Below are 14,305 nucleotides of genomic sequence, written 5' to 3' on the forward strand. Positions count from 1 at the left end.
ATCATACGAGGGAAATAAATACTAATTAATTTGCCTAATATTAAACTTATTGAAATATAAAAATTTGTCTGGGACAAAAAAATTAGTAAACAATTTTCTCTAGAAGTATGTAATCACAAATATTTATTTTTTAAAAAATATAAAAATATGTGATTTGGCCATGTGGCATTTTAAAATATTTTGATATTTTCTTTATTAATTATAATTTACCCATTTAATAAAATTATATTAGAATTAGAAAAACTGTAACAATTTTCACATTTATAATGTTTTTATGCTTATGAAAAATACTAAATTACATATCTAAATGAAATATAATTTTTAAATGAATCCAATTCAAATTATTATTCCGTTTGGTTTTGACAAGTTATTCTTGGGTGAAGTTTTGGTCCGGTTTCACCATGCGTTTAGCCACAAATTTTCTCAAGTTTTGGTGAAGTTTTAAAAAATATTATTTTGTACTTATAAGTTCTAAAAGTCATTAAAAATATCCATAAGTTTTTGTTATCATTTTATAATGAACATGTTTCGTAAAAAAATTTATTATAACGTAATTTATAACAATCAACAACAACAAATTAAAATAACAATATGGGCAAGAAAAATACATTAATCGAATTAAAAACAAATTGTTTTTTTTTTCAATCTTTTCACTTGAACTATTACTTTTCGGGAGAGGTAATAACAAAATATTTTTTATAAAATCTTTCCATATTGTACGAAATAATTTCTTTCCGATAAACTTTTATTTCTAGATAAGATGATCGAGAAGACGAAGTAATTGAGTAATTTGGTAGATAAATATTTAGTTGGAATTAATAAATGATGGATGTTTTTATAAAATATAAAAATTTGAGATAATTTTTAAATATTTAAAACTTTTCAAGTTCTCAAGTTCTAATTTTTTTTAGAATTTAAGAACTTGAGATTTTTGCCAAATATATATGCTAATTAATAGTAAATTGTATAGATAAATACTAATTCGTAAGAATTTTTCAATTTTTTTCTGACATGCAAGCGGTCAACGCTACAGAGAAACCACGAGATGCCACGTAAGCTGACCCCACAAATTTAGCTATGCTATTTTTTTATTTTATTTTCCATCCAAATATTGAGATTGCATTGAAATCCGATTATATTTAGATTGTGTACAACAAAACTTATTCGTAGGTGGTGATTTTAATAAGACTTTTTTTTCCATATATTGAAAGCTCAAACCCAAGACATCTAATTAAGATAAAATAGTTTCATCACTGTTGTTTCACATCATCTCATTGTTCGCGCGTGCAATGCACTCTCCCTTTGATTGATTGATTAGACCGGTAATTCCACTTGCCATTCAACCCATTCGTTCACAAAGTTTACGTATATTTATAGTCGGATACGACTAAAATGTTACGATATTATAAAATTTAAAATATTTAAATTATAAATATTTATTCGAATATCATATAAATTACGATACCTGAAAAGTCTTAAATGTAATATAAGTTAATACGAGATTATTTAGTAGCTAAATAAGATTCAAATTATTCATTTATTATTATTTTTGTATAATTCATATGATGTTTGGTTAGTAGATATGAAATAAGTTATTCATATATTAATTTAATACGATGTTTGATTGACAGTTTAGAAACTCCCATAATCACATAATTAATACATGTATACGTTATGAAAAAATCTATGCATTATTTTTTGCGAGATAGAAAATGAAATAACTAACATATGAATAATTAATTACTGCACAATGTAAGTAATACCTCTATAAAATAATATATAAATTCACTCATAAATAATTTTGCATTATTAATATGAGCTTAACTTCAATGAGCTACCAAATGGCCCCTCACTTAGTCAAACAAGTAATTGCAAGTACTTTTTCATTGACAAGGTATTAGGTTTGTGTTGTCCTCACAAACCATGTCCCAATTACTTTGTCTATTAAGCTGAAAAGGGTAGTTAATACATCATGTCTATCATGATCATAATCTAATTCTTTGCTTTTCCACAACTTATTCTGTTTAATTAAGATACTTTGTACTTCTAATTCCTAATTCCTTGCTTTTCCAGAACCTCTTTATAATTAGTTTAATTTCAACAACCCCTTATAGCATAGGATTTTTTTTTTTCAAGGAAAAGAATTCTAAGCTAAATTTTGAAAAGTTCCAAAAAAGTATTCTTGTATTTGCTAAATAATAATAATAATAAAATAAAATAATGGTGGAATTAAAAATTCTAATAAAATGATTAAAATAAAATGTTAAGCGTGTCATAATTGGAATTCAAATCTATAACTTGAAATAATTTGAATTACATTCAACACTACTCGACAAGTTTCCATTATGTGAAAGAAATTCAACAATTTATTTTCATACACAAAATTATTTGTACTTATATGCTCAATATTATTTTCTGATAAATAATGATGTTACATCCTGAAAGGAAAAAATGCCAGCCCAAGTACTTAAAAGAAGTTGAAGAAAAAATTTTAACTTTATGTACAGGTGGTATAAAAAACATTTACCAACCAATCAAATCATTTGTGAAAATAACTAAAAGTAAAAATACATAATAAATATTAACAAATAATTTTAATAAATAAATAAATTACTATAACAAACTAAATTATATGAATTTTAGAATATAACAAATATTTATCAAACAATCAAGTCATTCATGAAATATCTAAAAGTAAAAATACATAATTAATACTAACTAGTAATTTTAATAAATAAGTTAATAATTTACTATAACAAACTAAACTATATGAATTCAAGAAAAATCATCACAATTTATGTGATATTTTTGGATTTAGAAAATCAAATTTCTTAGTATTTTTTTACTTCTAGTTTCTTTTATATATTTTAAATTATTAAAATTACAATTTATCCTTTATGGTCGGACCCTTCCCTGGACCCTGCACATAGCAGGAGCTTAAGTGCACCGGCTGCCTTTTTTTTAATTAAAATTGCAATTTATAATATTTTTTTATTTTCTTTGTTTCAACTTGCTTTGCTTAATTTCCCTTTAATTTTTTTTTAAAAATGTGATTCTCTTTTTCAACAACTCAATAATTTTAACTTTCCACATATTTTTCACATGACATGTTTAAGATCATAAAACTAAATGATATTTTTGTACATTCTATCCATCTTTATTTAAAGACCATATAATTCAAAAACCTTCTTCACCTTTTCAAACTGTATATCCAGTGGAGGACTCAGGATTTTAAATAAGGGGATTCAAAATCTAAATAAGTAGACACACGAGCTAGTCGAAGGGGGTTCGACATCTATTTTATATACATAAAAAATTATTTTAACCATATATAAATAGTATAATTTTTCGCCGAAGGGGATTCGGATGAACCCCCTCGGCACAAGATAGGTCCGCCCCTGTGTATATCAAATTAAAATTATACAAATAAATTAAAATGGAGAGAGTGTGTAATTTTAGATATATAAATTTTATTTTAAAAAATGTTAGAAGTTTATATTCAAATTTATAATCACAATTAAATAAAATTCGAAGATACAACATAGTTTCTTTGATTTTTTATTCATAAAATAATATTCATATTAAAATTTGACTTATTAAATTCGTGCATTATATGACTCATTTTTAAAAGATAGTACTTCTAATAAAAGCCTTTTTCATATCCAAACCTCAACTTTGGCTATGTTATTTTTGTTGTTTCTGTCCAAACTTCAAACTCTAATATTTTTACTAAAGGAATCTCTATAGTCTCATCGATGTCGTGGGTTTGTAGTATAACATAACTTTTTAAAAAAACTTTCATCTATCATTCAAAATTTGTATTAAAATCCTTACTAAATTCAAGTTACATACTCCAGAGCTCTTTAGGAGTATGATGCTCAAAATATGATTTCCTCCCTGCTCATACATCATAATCCATCATAAATTGGGACGGAGGAACAATATATTTTCTTCCCAAAAGAATGAACCTACCCTCTCTTCTCCACTCTTTCCTTTTTCATGCTTTTGCAATTAATTAATGCCAACTTCTATCTATTCCCATACTTCTCACTCTCTCCCCTTTCTTCTCCTTTTCTCTCTTCTATTCAACAAAACAGAGACACAACTCACATTCTTGATCCCAGCTATCAGTAAACCAAGTTGAAGGTACCATTTTTAACCAGCTCCCGCTTTGTGTATCTCTTTCATTTGGCTTTTCCAACACTAAAAATCTCATCTTTTTCAAGAAAACTTCCTTCTTTTTTGCTTTCTTTTTCCCAATTTTCTGCGTAGAGTTCAGAGATGAAATCCCATTTCATGGTCTTGTTAATTTTGCAGCTTGGGTTTTAATGGCATGAGAAAAGGGGTTTGAGTCCCCCGCCCCCCCCCCCTCTCCCCCCCTTTCTTGAATTTTGATTTTTTTTTTCTGTTTATACTTTTCCAAGTGATAATGCTTTGATCTGATGTTGTTTTGCTTTTGGGGTTACGTAAAAAACGATTCTTGTGTCGACAAATCTACCACTTTGTTCAAAGTCTTTTGCTTTATCTGTCTGCTCCAGCTCCACTAAGTAGTGCAAAGATTCAAATTTTATCAGACTGTCTTTCCTCTATATTTGGTTCACTTTTTTTATAACTTTGTTTATCCTCTTGAAAAGGTTGAAATTTTGACATTTGGGGTGAAAGGCTGAATCTTTTTGACATTTGTGTGCAGTAACTTTTCCTTTTCAGGTTACTTTTTTTCAAATCTTTATACTTTGTTTTCTTTTGGTATTTATGCTACAAATCTACCCATAAGATCTATAAGAAATACAAAGATTTAGGAACTTGGATTCTGATAAATCTTTTACCTTCTCTGTTTTGGAAATGGACAATTTTGTGTATAATTTTTGATTTTTGTGAACATGGTGACAGATCAAAAAATTTGAACAACTGTGGGTGCTACCTAGTTTCCCGTTTTTGTGTTTTCTTTTGTAACGTTTTCCAGAATATTCTGTTTTTCTGTCTACTTAGCTTAATTATTTAATTGAAGATTAAGGGTGCATAAAATCTCTCAAATTTGATTTTTTTTTTTTATAATTGAGATTCCTATTGAATGATGAAAGCTTAAGACAGCACAAATATTTATATTATATTATTATTGAATCACATGCTAATCTATTAATCTATGTGTTGGTTAGTTAGTCTAGTTTTTCCATATTTGTAGTCATATTCATCTTGCTATGTAGTATTAAATAAACTATTAGTGCATTGATTAATGATTAATCTCTTCTTGTGTTGTTTAGCTGGATTTGCTTATCAGTTCACATCTTGTTCAGTGACAATATTTTGACCAAGGTAAAAGAGAATAGCGTTGGATGCTCGTGAGTTCTACAGTTTGTTGCTTACTTAACAATTCAATCTGATCCAGTTTCATTGGGAGGAAGAACATTTTTTTTCTTGTGGATCAGATGGTCTCTTTGTGTGTCTGAGAAAATGGGGGGTTGTGTTTCTACCAGCAGTCATAGTACTTGTAGTAGCAGGAGCAACGGCGAACGAGTTTCCCCTGAATGTTTGGGGATAAGTATGTTTAGTCGAAAAAGGATTAGAAAAACTTTTTCTGATCCTGTTACTACATTGCAACATTTGTCTTCAATACCGAATCGGATATTCAAAAATGGAAAGAGTCGGACTTCTTGCATATTCACTCAACAAGGTCGTAAAGGCATAAACCAGGATGCGATGGTTGTCTGGGAAGTAAGTGCCGTCCACTTGTCTAGAATCACTATTGTGTCTTTGGTGTGTGATATGTTAAATTTTATGCATCTTGTGCAGGATTTCATGGCTGAAGATGTGACCTTTTGTGGTGTATTTGATGGTCATGGTCCACATGGCCATCTTGTTGCTCGCAAAGTAAGGGATGCACTGCCCTTGAAGCTAGTGTCATTTTTACAATCATTTGACTCGAAGCGCAATGGTTCTACTGTGAATTGTTGCAGTGGTAATCAAAAATTGGATGTGGTGGATCCTGATAAGGATGGAGGGATGGAGGATAAAGTGGACTACTTGTGGAGAGAAGCTTTCCTTAAATCATACAAGGCCATGGATAAAGAACTAAGGTCCCATCCTAATTTAGATTGCTTTTGTAGTGGGAGCACTGCCATTACTCTAGTGAAACAGGTAGCCAGTTGCATTTGGTTATGATTGTCCTCATGTGATTTCTTGCATTCCCTTTTCTTCTATGCTTATTATTAATATTTTGTGTCACAAGGGTTCAAATCTTTTTATGGGCTACATTGGTGATTCTCGGGCAATCATGGCATCAAAAGACAGTAATGATTCAATTGTAGCAGTTCAATTGACTGTTGATCTCAAGCCTGACTTACCCAGTATGTCTATATTATACTAATCTTTCATGTTAAATGATCTCTTTCTGGATTCTCTTTGATGATATTGTGTTTTATGTTGCCAGAGGAAGCTGAGAGGATAAAACGATGTAAAGGTCGGGTTTTTGCATTGCAAGATGAGCCTGAGGTGCAGAGAGTGTGGCTGCCATTTGATGACGCCCCTGGTTTAGCAATGGCTCGGGCTTTTGGGGATTTCTGCTTGAAGGAATATGGGGTGATTTCTGTTCCAGAATTCTCTCACCGTATTCTTACTGAAAGGGACCAGTTCATTGTTCTAGCTTCTGATGGGGTATGTATCCCTCTTGAAATATTTGAATTTTTTGCTAGCTTAGTTATCAATTTGTTAAAGTATTTGAATCCAAAATGAAATTAAGCATGCCAAGTTGAACTTTATGATTCTGACAACCTTTGTGATATTGAATTTTTTCGATTTGTTTCAAAATGGGGTCACATGTAATGATCTGGGGAAAATAGGTAACTATGAAAATTATTATTAAGTTGGTAATTCAATTTTCTTTTTCATTTACTAATACACAAATAAATGGAAAGACGATTCAGCATATATGATCTAGCCTATTGAACTTCCATCATCAGCTAAGAATTCAGAGCTTAAGTTCTCGGCATTAGTGATAATTTATACCAATGTAGCTAAGGTATTCAGTTGCCATTCTCATAAATATTAATGGTGCGAAGTGGCTTCATTTCTAAGTATGCTATTAAGGTATTAGGTCACTGTCCTGTTAAATTGGCTGGTCAAAACCTTTGTCGTTTTGGCAGAAAGAAGCAGCACTTTGGTTTTCCGCAAATCTAGTGCATTGGATAGGTGTTCTGGTCTTTGGAAGAAAGGAGTTAGATTTTATTTTCAAATTAAATGTGCCTGGAATCCTCATAGGTAATATTCACTTCAGGACTTTGAAAAGTATTGGCTCATTCTGCTATGGTAGGTGGTCTATTCTGGGCTTTCTGGTTTGGGGTTAGAACAAGGATATTTCTAGTAGCTAGAGTCTGGTACATTCTGCACGACGTGGTAACATTAAATCTGATTGTCATAGGGATCTGTCCAGGGGCTGAGCTACCCTTGCCCGAGGGGTGTCAATCGACACCCCTTCGTCGGAAAATATAGATTAGTTACAATTTTGATTTTATAATTATATATTAAAGTTGACATTTCTGTACATGATTTGATCAGTTGGCGCAGCGGCTGAGGGGCTTCTATATAACGTTTTGATTGTGCGTTCAAGCCCATTAGACAGCGGATCTTACCATTTTTTACTTTAATTTATTATCTTTTGACTTTACAGCTGAATTACTCCTTCGTTATGTCAAACATAAACGAGTTAAAGCTCATATATATACTTCATAATAGCATAATAAACTTTTCGTTCAATTTTGCATCAATCAAAATAAAAAATTTCCACCGTATACGTTTAAAGAGCTTTTTCAATGATAAAATTTATTAAGAACGACTTGTGAAGTTGGGTGAATGATAAAATTTTGACCGATTGTTTGATTCCTGATAAAGAAAAAAATTGTAGTATTTATTAATATTTTTAATAATGTCATTGTAAAAATATTTCAAGATATGAACCTCGTCGAGTATGGTTGTGATAATGTAATTACGTTCTACATTCATTAGTAAATTTATTTTGATGGCTTTTTCATGTGTTTACTACTTTATATTTCGACACCTCTTAATAAAATTTGGAAGGATTACACAAATCCCCTAGTGTTAAGAGCTAATTAGATTCTATTCCTACTCTCTTTTTAATTACAAAAATCCCTTAAATTTGGTGGAATTCAGATACATCTTAAAACGTCCTGATACAATGATGTATTTGATCGATACATCACGTAAAGTGATGTATTCGACGTCCCAATACATCACATAAAGTGATGTATCCGACCGATATATCACGTAAAGTGATGTATCCGAAGTCCCGATACATCACGTAAAGTGATGTATCCAACCGATGCATCGCGTAAAGTGATGTATCCGAGAATAGGGATTTTTGTAATTTTTTCAAATTGTAGGAAATTTTAGATAATCTGATAAAATAATTTGTGTATTTAGGTAATTTTTCCATAAAATTTTTGGCTCCGCCTCTAGATCTGTATCAGTGTTAGTACCTGACTTGCCAAGACTCCCTATGCGGTGCACTTAGATTAACGCTGATGTGTTAGAAGATATCTGACAGATTAAGAGTTCTGTTGCTTGTTTGTTGCTGGAGGCAAGAAGCCTTGCACATGCATCATATACTAAGAATCTTTAAACAAATCTCTTGCAGTTCTGGTTTCTAAATGTAGAAAGTATTCTATTCTACTTGACATCCTTCTGTATACTTTACTCTTCTTTAAATTCCCGTAAGTTAAGTAAAGGTCAGCTTGTTGAGTTTTCTTTGAATTTCTGCCAACTTTCTTCCTTTTCCACAGAATAGCTGATTATGTTTCTATTCACTACTGGAACTGCATATCCTGAAATATCTGGGCAATAAGATTTTTTCTAAAATATTTGCACTAAGCCAGTGCATCATACATAATTACAGAGTGCAAATTCCCTGTTGTTTATAGTATTGTATCGACTCTTTGGTCATGATTTTCCCATCCTGAAATTATTTAGATATCTTCTTTATTTTTTTAATTGCTAATGCCATGACTATCCTAATTTCTTTAATACCCGTCACTGCCGAGTTTTGATGGCAGTTGGTTTCAAATATAGATTTTCTATCAGATAACCTGTTAGACATTTTAATCAATAGGAATTTTGAAACGGCTTTCCCGATTCTGGTAACTGGATGAAATGAGCTTTACCACTTGTATCAAAAAGTAAAGTAGAATATGGTTGGAAAACGTCCTCGGTGATTTCAGTTAGCATTTATAAGAATTATTCGAAAAATATTTGTAAGAATTTATTAAGCATCATTTTGTTTTTTTCATTCGAAGCTCTCACTTAGACGAGTAGACCACTATATAGCCTTTCCCATGCCGGAAGAGATGTGGTTTGCGTATGCCTTGGTCATCAATTACTTCATGCTGTTACAAAATGCTACTCTGTTTTCCCTTCAATTCTTGTAAAACCGTTGGCTAGTGTCGTGAAGCTGAATTTTCTTTCAATGAAGTACGAACAATGAACATAGTAATTATTTTCACAACCAAAGAACTAGGCTGATTAAATGTCCGGTCCACGCCAGGGAGCGGTGAACCAATTATTCCTAGCAAGCTAGCTGTTAGAAAAATGCATCCCAGTATTGTATACTAAAGTATACAGAGGTATATATATTAGCGTTAGTTACTGTTTTTGTATTGAAGATTTATATGGGTGTAGGTTTGGGATGTCTTGAGTAACGAGGAAGTGGTTGAGATAGTGTCGTCAGCTCCTACACGAGCATCAGCTGCCAGAATCTTGGTTGACTCAGCTGCACGCGAATGGAAAACTAAATATCCAACATCAAAGATGGATGATTGTGCAGTTGTTTGTTTATTCTTGGATGGGAAAATGGACTCTGAATCCGATAACGAGGATCAATGTTTTTCTTCTGCTACCCTTCAGAGCAACCATTCTGGTAACGGTGTGGAATCAGACGATGGACAGAATTCCGAGCCATCTCTGCAGAGGAACTTCACCGTCAGATCAGCTGAAGAAAACGACACCTTCAAACGAATAGTTGCAGAAGTAGAAGCAAATCAAGAAGCTATGTCAACTGAAGATCAGAACTGGTTAGGATTAGAAGGTGTCACTAGGGTTAACTCCCTGGTTCAGCTTCCAAGATTTTCTGAAGAGAGGCCAAGACCTTAAATTATATATTTGTTATAATATAGATTCCTTTCTTAAAAGTCTTTTAAGGACATATAATTTTGCTGCAGCATTCTAGTATTGTTTATGATATATTTGGGGTTTGGTTTGTCACTGGGTTAAAGTGACATCCATCTAACTGTAAAGTCTTAATCTTCTTTAAGATACAGTAGTCGTTTGTGTATTCTTTAACTTCTTAAGTGTGCCCAAAAATTTAGCCCCTCATAAATGATTTACTTGCTTTCATAAGAAACAACAGGGTTTACCATCAAACCATATGGTGCAGTGGATGGGTTGTTTTTCACTTAATCAGAGGTTTCGGTTCAAGCCTTAGGTATGTTGCCTCTCGAATGGGGTGATATGCGGCGCGAATTTGGATTAGTCGGCTTCAATACGGATATTGAACATCAAAAAATTGAAAAAGAAAAAGAAACAACAGGGCTTCAGTAGGCCGGCTCTCCTATCATCATATCACTACATCCTTCACCTTTTGGGACTGAGTAGGTGTTAGCCCTTATAAATGGTCTTTCAACTTTGCGAAGATCTATGCCTTTGATACACAATCCCTGTGACTCCCTTCGTGGAGAGGCATAAACACCCAGTCTATCGAAGTTATAGGATTATTTTGCTGAATACCCGTTCTATCGAAGTTACATGACTATTTTCTTGAATTCCTTGCAGAGTTGTCTTTGCGTTTCTAAGTATTTATTCTCTATAGAGTTCAAAAGAACCTTGCATGTTGTGGGGTTCACAACTTGTGAAACATCTTCATTTCTTTGATATGATGAATGCTACGTGTTAGTGGTATTATAGGGTTCTTTGATGTGGAAACAAGTGACTTTAATCAAGAAAAATTGGAAGAAATGTTACTTTAATCTTATCTTTAAATTGACAAATCAGGCACAACATAATTCCTATAGTGATAGGTAATTATTTTTCCCCATATCATTATCAAATACCTTTATCTTTAAACGTGTCAGGTACTCATTCTTGCATATGATTAGACAGAATTGCTCGATAGCTCCTCTTCAAATGATTAGACACCTACAAATAATATTTATCTCTAACTCGCATTTTGGGGATTAAACCTATAATCACATAATCACTTTTCGATTCACGATCAACATTATATTCTTTAAACCCATCTCCTAAAATGTGTTCCCTATCGTTTTCAACTTCTTCATCATATTCTCCATCTTCATTTAAATATACAATATTATTGAAATTGTCGTGTGAATCGACATCGATATATCGTTTTCATTCTATCAAACTATTGTCTGATGTCATTCTAAAATATATGTACAATTCCTCCTTAACATGGTCATACCTATTTTCTTGGTTTATTACATGTTTGTCGGGCTAGCTATAGTTTCTTCGATTGTATTCATGTTTTCTTTGGGCATAATATATAAATATGACTTTTAACTTGGCTTCAACTGATAATTATGACTTTTAACTTTGTCAGTGCATAAGTAGGCAATTTAACTTATACAAAATTGAACATATAGATACATTTGTCCTACGTGGCGTCCTACATGTTAATTTTGTGTCCCACATGGCGTCATACGTGTATTATGCCACGTAAGATGCATGTATCTACTTATTCGGTTTTATACAAGTTTAAGTGTCTATTTGTGCACATGCAAAGTTGGAGGACATAGTTACCCGCGGAAGCCAAGTCAAATGGTATATTTATGTATTATGCCTTTTCTTTGTTTGAATTCATATTTCCTTCGGTTGTATTTATGTTTTCTTGCACAGCCATATTTTCTAGGTTTGAAAATTCATGTTTGTGCTAAGGAGAAGGAGAGGAAGTCGAGTAGACGTACTGTATTCTTTGTTTGTATTTTTCCAATTAAAAGACTGAATTGAAAAATCAATTATTTTTCAAAGGAAAATTATTGTATTTGTTCGAATCTTATAATACACAGATTAATAAAGTTTTGATATTCCTAGCATACAAAGAGTTTATGTTGCACTTGACTTGTAGAATTTAGAAGATAGTAAAGGCTTTGCTTTATTATGAAGGGAAAAAATTATGGAAAACTAAAGTTCATGCCCATAAAAGTAAAATAATTATAGATAAATATTTTTTTATAATTCATACCCCAAAGCATGAGATTCGCGATCAAGATACCGTCGCAGTATCATATACTGACATGGTATCATTGAGGCTGCTTCAGTCCTCAATGATACCACCACATTATATCTATATACTGTCATGGTATCATTGATGTCTACTTCAATCCTTCAGCTACATCTCCATAAAATCATCATATACCGACATGGTATCATTAAGGATCGTTCTATATAATCATTAAGGATCGTTTCATAGAAATGTTGAATGATACCATTTAGGGTTGTACAGGGCAAACCGATAAACCACATCAAACCGACAAACCAAACCAGACCGAAAAAAAACCCGACTAGTGGTTTGGTTTGACTTGTTTTGGTGTTTGGAAAAAAAAACGACCATTATAGGGTTGGTTTGGTTTAAACTAAAAAAAGTCAAACCGAACCCAAACCGACCCGATTATAGATATACTATTTTTAAATTATGTTATACATAAAAATATTTATTAAAATGTAATTTATAAATATATTTTTAAAATTTTTCATAATTTTTGTTTTCTTTCTTACATTTAGATTTGAACTTGAGAAACTCATCTAAATAATATACAAAAAAAGTCCATCTTATAAAGTTATATTATAAAGTTAAAACTTCAAACAGTGTTCTGCCTCCATCTTATATGTTGATATTTTGTACTAGAACTCTTTTTAAGAATAACTACTTTGTGCTTTTTATTAGATACTATGAAAAACCCGAGAAATCCGAGAAATCCGAAAAAACCCGAAAAACCCGAGAAAAATTGATATCGAAAAACCCAACTTTTATTGGTTTGGTTTGGTTTATAGATTTAATAACCTGACACAAATGGTTTGGTTTGGTTTGTAAAAAATCTGAACCAACTCGGTCCATGTACACCCCTAATACCATTATAGTATATATATACTGTGATGGTATCATAAATATTTTTCTAAGTCATTCGATATTACATGAATGATACTATCACAGTATATTAGTATATTATAATGATATTGAAATTTCTTAATGAGATACTTTTAAAATCCTTAATGATACCATAACAATATATTGATACCTTATCGGTATTATATAGGATTGAGTTCTTTTTTTAAGAAATAAAAATAAAACAAATAAGAGAAAATTATTAAAATCACAATCTTAATTATTAAACTAATTAGTAAATACATTTTTTGTGACACTCTGTCGGTATATTAATACCATATCGGTATCATATAGGACTGAATTTAATCATTTGTGATATTCCATCGGTATCATGTAGGGTGGGCGCTGACATCAGCGCGCGAATTTAAAAATAATTAAAGAGGGTATAGGGGTAATTAGTTTGGCCGAATAAGTACCGGAAGGAATTATTTTAGGGGTGGGGTTTGTTTAAAATGTCATTTCGCGTAGTTTTCCCAAAAAATTATTCTGATCTTTTTATATTTATGGTCAAATTTGGATCACTTAGTTATGATCATTTAACAATATTCTTGATATTAATCAATAGGCCCCATTTGAAATTAATTTCCCTCTTAGGTTGTGGTGGCCAATAACACATGTCACAAATCACAATACAACTCATACGTTCAAGAAAAGAACCGAAAAGTGTTGATATTAAATCCTTACACAAAAAAAGCCATTTTTGGTGTAGAAATTAGGTGTTAGATTTTAAAGAAGATGTCCTTGCAAAGAGTAACTATTTTGTGATAATGAACCGAAAATTGGGTGAAGATTTTAGATAATTGGCGTAATATATATTTTATATATTAATATATAAGATATAAAAAAACTAGACGTTTTATATAAAATATTATATATTTAACTAGCAAATGTAATTGTTTTTAGCCGACTGACCAGATGTATAGTTTGCCCAAAAGATTCTCCGAATTTCTTTTTGTAAAAATTAATTAGGATGATCAGCTTTCGAATCTGCTATGAATTTTTTGTCACCGTTGAAAAGTAATTAGAAAAATAGTCATATTGTAATGTAGATTTGAACCTAATGAATTGTTCCTTTGTTTTTGCACCCCATGAATCCTCTTTTAATATTCACTTGTTGATCCTTCC

The 14,305-nt window shown here is 31.4% G+C and overlaps 1 protein-coding gene across 6 annotated transcripts; it reads left to right on the forward strand.

Moving 5' to 3' along the window:
- Positions 1–3,768: 3,768 nt before the first annotated feature.
- LOC129891809 (probable protein phosphatase 2C 52) lies at positions 3,769–10,338 on the forward strand. 6 transcript variants are annotated; one of them, XM_055967290.1, is made up of 6 exons: positions 3,769–4,146; positions 5,262–5,712; positions 5,791–6,135; positions 6,227–6,344; positions 6,428–6,651; positions 9,685–10,338. In XM_055967290.1, exons 2-6 carry the CDS (start codon positions 5,452–5,454, stop codon positions 10,153–10,155), a joined length of 1,419 nt encoding a protein of 472 aa, XP_055823265.1. In that variant the 5' UTR covers positions 3,769–4,146; positions 5,262–5,451; the 3' UTR covers positions 10,156–10,338. The 6 variants fall into 6 exon arrangements, with proteins under 6 accessions (XP_055823265.1, XP_055823266.1, XP_055823268.1 ...); XM_055967291.1 differs by having other exon boundaries at positions 5,295–5,712; XM_055967293.1 differs by lacking the exon at positions 3,769–4,146 and adding an exon at positions 4,683–4,707.
- The last annotated feature ends 3,967 nt before the right edge of the window (positions 10,339–14,305 follow it).

Source organism: Solanum dulcamara, chromosome 6, assembly GCF_947179165.1.
Source record: "Solanum dulcamara chromosome 6, daSolDulc1.2, whole genome shotgun sequence".
Lineage (NCBI taxonomy): Eukaryota > Viridiplantae > Streptophyta > Magnoliopsida > Solanales > Solanaceae > Solanum > Solanum dulcamara.